The 7500-nt window shown below is 48.7% G+C and overlaps 1 protein-coding gene across 8 annotated transcripts in view; it reads right to left on the bottom strand.

The window, feature by feature from the left end:
• Nucleotides 1-7500, bottom strand: part of dysf (dysferlin, limb girdle muscular dystrophy 2B (autosomal recessive)) — a 59506-nt gene that overhangs the window by 36547 nt on the left and 15459 nt on the right. For 5 of the 8 annotated variants that reach the window (XM_035519678.1, XM_035519682.1, XM_035519677.1 and 2 more), the window contains exons 15-29: nucleotides 7391-7434; nucleotides 7195-7277; nucleotides 6027-6059; nucleotides 5599-5714; nucleotides 5176-5289; nucleotides 4795-4972; nucleotides 4443-4567; nucleotides 4177-4283; nucleotides 3897-4092; nucleotides 3218-3364; nucleotides 2988-3119; nucleotides 2630-2796; nucleotides 2241-2355; nucleotides 1987-2092; nucleotides 650-792 (exon numbers count right to left, since the gene is read on the bottom strand). In XM_035519678.1, the coding sequence (XP_035375571.1) occupies nucleotides 650-792; nucleotides 1987-2092; nucleotides 2241-2355; nucleotides 2630-2796; nucleotides 2988-3119; nucleotides 3218-3364; nucleotides 3897-4092; nucleotides 4177-4283; nucleotides 4443-4567; nucleotides 4795-4972; nucleotides 5176-5289; nucleotides 5599-5714; nucleotides 6027-6059; nucleotides 7195-7277; nucleotides 7391-7434 (1806 nt within the window). The remainder of the gene's footprint in view (nucleotides 1-649; nucleotides 793-1986; nucleotides 2093-2240; nucleotides 2356-2629; nucleotides 2797-2987; nucleotides 3120-3217; nucleotides 3365-3896; nucleotides 4093-4176; nucleotides 4284-4442; nucleotides 4568-4794; nucleotides 4973-5175; nucleotides 5290-5598; nucleotides 5715-6026; nucleotides 6060-7194; nucleotides 7278-7390; nucleotides 7435-7500) is intronic. The other 3 variants (XM_035519685.1, XM_035519680.1, XM_035519684.1) reach the window with 1 other exon arrangement.

Below are 7500 nucleotides of genomic sequence, written 5' to 3'. Positions count from 1 at the left end.
AGCTGCTCTGCTTCATCCATCATCACAAACAGTGAGTTAATCTCAACAATACATCATTATTAATACAGGTCTCCTTCTTAGCCATTACATTTGTGGGTTTCTCAGCATGCAACCATACAGACCTTCAAAAATAGTATCTTCTTCTCTGTTCCTCACACGCACAGTGTGCGTACACACACACACACACACACACACACACACACACACACACACACACAAATGATAAACATCAGGCATATTTGTGGTGGGACCCTAAATGTGCATGCATTTTTTTTGCCAAGGCAGAATAAGGCTCACGGATTAGAGACATCGATTGATTTCAGATTAGTGTCAGATGGCGTGATTGATTAGGTGTCCTTTCAACCTCTGCACACCCCTCTCCAGATGCCCCCCCCACCCCACCCCACACAATCTGCCAGAGCCTCTACAGAACTCCACACGTCACCCCTCCACACTGACATTTCCCAGAATTGCGCTGAACTCCGACGGCAGGAAGGAGCACAAAGAGGCAGCACAAAGCACTGTGGGAATGAGTTCTTTCTCTCTTTTTTTTCCTCAAAAAAATAAGGTTCTTAATACAAAAATGGCCAACATTGTATTTCACTGCATGCATGCAACAAAATGACAAGGACCTGACCGATGACCGGACCTTTCTGAGGGCCTCCATTTTCTGCAGGTCTCTGCGTCGTAGTCGGACCCAGCGGCGCCGGCGGTTGGTGTGGTACATTTTCTCAGCTGGCACCCAGGACTTGGGCCGCCGGTCCGGGGGGATGGTGATGCCGTACTCCCAGCCTGGACGTGGAAGGAGGAGGCAAGAATGTTTTTAATTCAAGCGAAGGTAACACATCCTTTGGAGGCCGAATCAGCTAGTCTCTCCTTTAAGGGATATTCCGGGCATAATCCTCCCGGGCTGTCTCGTGTCCGTGAACCAAACGAACAACTTATTTTAGTTGTGATTCAAGCATGCTAACAACAGGATCAGACATGCTCGTTGCAAATAAACATTATTGTGCATAAATTTAAAATACTAGATTAACTTCAACATGATAACTGTTACAGTTCTGTAGTATGTGTTGGGGAGACACTCTTAACGATACCTTTAGAAAGGGTTTAATAATAGTTTAAAATCCTTTTATTAACGGTTATTATTTAGGTCATAAACACCCTAAATGCCATTAATAAACAGTAGTATTACAAATAAATATTAAGGTGAATAGTGACCTTTGCGATGACTGTACAGAAAAGCCTGAATGAAAAGCAAGGTGACCTGGGAAAAGTGACTTCACTCATTTCAAATGTTAATGTAGAGGCCAAATGATCATGTCTGACTAACAGCACATCCTGTTGGTGGTTCAGTGGTAGTAACATGTTAACAAATATTCTGCCCAGCCTGAAGACTAATGGAGAAGACGTAACATGATCTGAGCTTTAACAGTACACATGAATATAGGCTCACTTTTAGGGCAACGTGTCACTGCTACACTTATTATACATGTGTTATATCTTATTTAAGGTGTTTACGAGTAATAACAGGTAATAAGGGTAGCCTTAGTGTATATCTAAACTTTGGTCCATTTTTTTCAACTTCAGAGAAAAATAGTAAAAGTTAAACGTTCTTGCTACTGGGATAAACAGTCCAGTCTCCAAAACAACAAATAAACACTTGCATCATTGCCTAATATACTGTATGCTTCAAAATGTTTATTTATGATACTAACTTTGTGCCTCATGTTTTTTTTTTCAAATATGTTTAAATAAGTGCAAATAAGTTGAAAATTATTTTTGATAATTCCTTCACCACAGTAGACACAACTATTAAAATGAAATCAATAACTTGGATTATCGTTTTAATCCCCATATTCCACTCATTTCAATAGCAATGTATGCTAATAAATGGCACTAAAAGACCATAGAAATGAAAAACAAACATACGTAAACATGCTGGTTTGCAGTGCTAAGGAGTAAAGGCTCCATAAGAGTTCATACCCTGATCGTCCACTGCTCGTTTTAAGTCTTCGCTCCATTCCGCGTCTTCCCACACCCAGCCTGGAGGGCACTCGATGTCGTCCTTGGGCACGGCTCTCTCTCCATTCTGCCCCCCAGTGGACAAACAAAGCAAGACAACCTCTACCGCCTGCAGCCTGCTTTATTGCCAAATGGATTCTATCATTTCTGTTAAGGATTTGAGCAAACTATATAACCGTGCTGAGCTAAATATAAAAAAAAACAAGCATACACACCACGTCCGTGTAGCCTTCTGGCATGCCGATCCACTGTCCCCCTGGTAACCGCATCTGGTTCTCAAACACTTCTTCCATGAAGCTCATATGGCCTGCGTCCACGTCACACAGCAAGCTGGGAGAAATCACAGTGTGGGAAAGTCCCCAGTCTGATCAATAAAACCTAATCAGGGGCATGCAGTTAAGATTGCCAATAACTGTCCAGGAATGACTCATTGCTTTAAGAGTTTACAGGCAAAGTTAGTGCAGGTTTGAGTGTTCAAATTGACAGACATCCCCTCTGGTCCGCTGGGGCATACAAAAATATTTTTTTTTTGGTGAACAGTCTCATATTAGCGAGGCCATGGAGATGAACAGCTCTGAGGAAGAGAGTGTTGAGTGGTTCTTACGTTTTCTCTGGGCTGATGTACCAGTCTCCAGCCCAGGTCCAGCCTGGAGAGGGCCTGAAGCTCTCCTTGGGCAGCTTCACCCTGCCGGTGACGTCACTGAACTTGGGGTAGGTGAGGCCCGCCGTGCCCCAGCTTCCCACCAAGGCCAGTTTGGTCTGGTTCTCATACTGCAGGGCGGGGAGCCAACAGTCACGGCACCAGTGGCACCACGCTAGAGCTACACGGCACTCGGCTGTTCACGATCACAAATCTAAACTCACATATAAGCTAAAACGGTGGTGGATATTCAATCGACTTTTTTTTTTTTCCCCCAGGAATGTGCGAGTGACGTACTGTAAAATAAAGCAAAACGGCTCACCGTCTCTGCGTACACAGACAGCTTGCCCTCGGAAAACTGGCTGAAGTGCCTGACGTCGGCAGCCAGACCGAACCACACCTTCACCCTGATCTGTGCTGGGATCTTCGAATCGTCGCTACCGCTCTGAGGGTACTGAAACGCACCCCCACGAAAAGACGGTTGAGCTCCACGCACCAATGTGGCCCACGCAATCAGCCACAAGCGCAAGAGGCCTTATGTACCTTACGTACCTTCATGAAGAGCATCTGGAGCTGGCCACAGTGCTTGCCACAGTAACCCTGGGAGAAGAGCACCTCATGAGCAGGGATCCTGTGATAGGCCACTCTCCTGTCTCCCTGGAGCATCCAGATCACTATGTCTGGCAGACTGTTCTGGGGCTGAGAGAGACAAAGAGAGAGAGATACAGCAGCATTGAGAACAGAGATTAGGCAAAGAAAGAAAAAAGGAATGAAATAGAAAATGCGTCGCGCCGCGTCGCGTGCCGTGTGTGGTTTGCCGCGTCGCGTGCCGTGTGTGGTTTGCCGCGTCGCGTGCCGTGTGCGGTTTGCCGCGTCGCGTGCCGTGTGTGGTTTGCTGCGTCGCGTGCCGTGTGTGGTTTTCTGTGTCGCATGCCGTGTGTGGTTTGCTGTGTCATGCTGCGTTGCGTGCCGTGTGTGGTTTTCTGCGTCGCGTGCCGTGTGTGGTTTGCTGTGTCATGCTGCTTCGCGTGCCGCGCTGTGGTTTTCTGCGTCGCGTGCCGTGTGTGGTTTGCTGTGTCATGCTGCATCGCGTGCCGCGCTGTGGTTTGCTGCGTCGTGTGCCGTGCTGTGCCGTGTGTCTCGCTGCGTCGTGTGTCGTGTTGCGTCGTGCTGTGTGGTGCGTTGTGCTGCGTCGCGTCATGTCTCGTGCTCTGCCGGCGCAGGGGCTGACCTCCTCCGCGAGCGAGCGCAGTCTCAGGGCCCAGTCTTCGGCCTGCTCCAGCACAAAGCTGAGCTCCGTTTCCTGTCCATGCTTGAGCGCCAGGGCAGCCTGCACGATCTGCCTCATGTTCACCTCACGCCCCCGCCGCATGGCTCGGTCCAGCGGTGTCGCACACGCCCAGCCTTCCAGCTGTGGGAGCTCCTCACTGGGGGCCACACGGGGGTCCGTCACATGCATCGATACCTATTCATCATGCAACTGGGGGGGGCACCCAAGACGTGTGCCTTACCTGCAGTCGGCGATGATGTCATCGAGCAGCCGCAGGACCCTCTGCTCCAGTTCATCCTGGTCGCCACCCGCTTGGAGCTCCAGCTGCACCAGCTTCAGGTTGGACTCCTGACACAGGCACAGCCAAACATGCCGTGTTCAAAACGCACATCCCTGAAAAATGTGGGGGGGGGTGGGGGTTTCCCCATTTTTTTTAAATCCAAGGACTCTGCGTGCATCTGCGTAAAAGCGCGGTTGCAGCACTGTCTAGAGTTCAAACCCCCTCACCAGGCGGTCCACGATGCTGAGCAACATGTTCAGGGCCTCTATACGTGGACCGATGTTCTCCCACTCAGACGAGAGCACGACCACGGGCTTCACATTCCCCCAGGGCAGGTGGTAGTAGTGACAACCTACACTCACAGGCCCACAACTTTAGCTTTACAAAGTAAAGGTTAGCACTGCACACATCTCATTCTCTCTTGATTTATAGAGTGACTGAAGAAAAAAAAAACAACTTTTTTTCTAACTCGAATATTAGCATTACGAACACTTAAAGCATTATTAACACTATGCGTCTTACTTCAATGAAAAAAAGTGTAGTTGAAGTTAACAGCCACTGGGTGGCACTGTTTCTCACCATCAAACACAGCACGGCTGTACTGTGTAGTGGAGGGCAGGGGCAAGCAGCTGGAGTCGAACTTGTTGCCGTAGTTACCGATGCTGACCTCAAACTGAATGGCATCGTCCACGCCCTGGAGGAGGGTGGCTGAGTAGAAGGCAGCAAACAGAGAGTACTTCCTCTTCCTCATGAACTTCTGCAGGAGAGGATGACAGGAAACAATGTTCACATCCCGCACGTGTCCAAGAAGCCCAGCACGTTCCTTGGATTCTGACATTCGGCTGCGGAATGCCAAAAAAAGCCTGCTGCCAGTCGCTCAGATGTCCTCGTGTCCTTCAGGAACGCCGCGTGGGGAAGCTGATGATCGTTTATGTGGTGGGGTGAACTTTGACCTCTCACCTCTACCTGCAGCAGGTCATCAGGGTGGATGTCTTCCACCTTCTGCTCCACCCGGTCGCACAGCTTAGTGGTTAGCTCCAACAGCACACGGCCGCGGTACGCTACGCCCTCGCCCTGAACCAAAACAGACCGCACACAACCACCGATGTTACTTCACTTATCTCAGCACAAAACGTGGGGCAACCACTTAAGAATGGGCGGGGCAACACATGTTCCATGTAATAAAGCTTTTAATCAAACTGGACCGGTATTGCAGGCTTTCTAAAAGAGGATACATCCTGAGGAAAAGAGAATTTCTGATCACCCCACAGATCCATTTTGTCAGTAGCCTTAGTGAAACATGCCTGCATCATTTTGAAAGCTGTCAACAGGGATGGCCTGTTTCTCACACAGCTTTACATTACTCAAGCTGGCCTGCCTTACCTTGCCGAGGTTGAGGGCTTCGTGTGGGTCAGAGAATGTGTTGAACTCTCGAGGACTTCCGTACATGTTCACATAACATGGGCCGAATGTTGGCAAAAAACCCAGGCTGTCGTCAACTAAGACAGAAATTGGAAGAAACTGTAAGAACGTATAACAAGAACTCATTATTAGAACGTCTCTTTATGCAGTCTTAAAGTAGGATCACACCACCTGAGATTAAGATATAATGCGTCCTTCTGGAGCAGTAAGAAAACTAGCTAAAAGCTAACAGCTTTGAACTGTTTAGCTTTAGATCTGACAAGCTCTAATCTGCACCTGCTGCACTCAAAAATGCCTTGTGGGTGTCAAAGATATAAAGCGATACTTTATATCCGATCTTATATAAGAGGATACGTGCCACACAGATGCAAGATGAAAAAGACACATACTGGCGCTTTGGAGATCCCTGGGAGGCAACTCGTCTGAATGCGAAGAGAGATAGAGGACAGTTTTAAGACATGGAGGAGCGGAGCTAGGACGACATTGATGGCAGCGCACTCACGCGGGCTCTAGTTCATGCCTCGACAGGGGAGTTAGGTCTCCAAACAGTTAGTCAACCATGCAGCCCAGCGAGGGTGAGCGCAAGCCTACACCTGAACGCCAGCGCGAGCAATGCTAGGGGAGTGGCCCCCAGACCAGCTGCCTCTCCCCAGACCCACCTGCGTCCGGTCACAACTAGCCGAGTTTGAAAGGGGGGGGAAATAAATGAGTGCAACATCACGGGACTAGAGCATCACACACACACACACACACACACACACACACATGCATCAGAGGCAAAGCTGTCTCACAGGACTCTGAACCGGGGGCACACAGCTATAGAACCAGGCAACCACAAGACACAGCACTCCTGCCGCAGACAAACAGCAGTCTCCACTGAATCACGCCTCCTGCACCATATTCCGATGCCGTAAACTAAAAGTACATGAGTGTTTACACCACAGCCATTGTGTCGCTCCACGTCTTTACCAGCACCACACTCCGCGTGTAAGCACCACAGCGCGGGTGTCGCAGCGCGTGTTCGTGGAGAGAGGTTACGGTAACAGACGGTACGGGGGTCGGCATGTCACTGTGCTTTCATAGTCAGAGCTCTCTGGTGATGCAGCGTCCAAAACATCTGCCACAATCTTCTGAGAGTAACCGCACCCAAACCGTTTATTTGGGTGTTTTAGGCATAGTTCATGAAAGTTACTCCTTTCCGCCTGTTAGCAAAAAATCGCAATCAAAATGATAAACTGATAGAACACCTGGATGTGTACAATTTCCTTTTAGTTTGCACACAGAAGCATATTATTCTACTCAATGTTTGTAGAAGCCTTTTATACTGATCTGAGGTCAGTTTTGCAGTTTGTCTCTCTTAACGATCGAGGCAGGGGATAACCTACTGGTTAGGCTGCTGCCAGCCAGAATGAAGGCCCAGTAAATTCACAAGGAATCGTTGTTTTTTTTTGTTGTTTGGCGTTTCCAGAGCATGTGCGAGAACTAAGCAAAAGATGCAGTTACACATCGTCCGTGGCATTTTGCTGCACACTATGTCACATACGTCAGACAGCTCACCTTCCATTTGACCTCCGGGCGCAGATATCTTCGACATGCACAGGTGTGTGGTGCCAATGACATCGTTGTGGCTGGCTCGATCCCTGACAGAGATCGGGGGGGGGGGGGGGGGGGGGGATATCACAAGAAGTCTCTAAATCAGCCCGTGGTAATCTAATTTATCTAACATACGCCCAGAATTTCTGAATAGACTGACCAATCCAAAATGCGTATCCTCATCTTCTCACACATTGACGGGAACTGCAGAGAGACACAAGAACATTGCCTAGAAGCACGGAGGAGTTTGATCGTAAATGGGATGTTTTT

This window comes from Electrophorus electricus, chromosome 19, assembly GCF_013358815.1.
Source record: "Electrophorus electricus isolate fEleEle1 chromosome 19, fEleEle1.pri, whole genome shotgun sequence".
Lineage (NCBI taxonomy): Eukaryota > Metazoa > Chordata > Actinopteri > Gymnotiformes > Gymnotidae > Electrophorus > Electrophorus electricus.
Note: the sequence above shows the minus strand (reverse complement) of the source record. Positions and strands in the feature narration are given on the sequence as shown.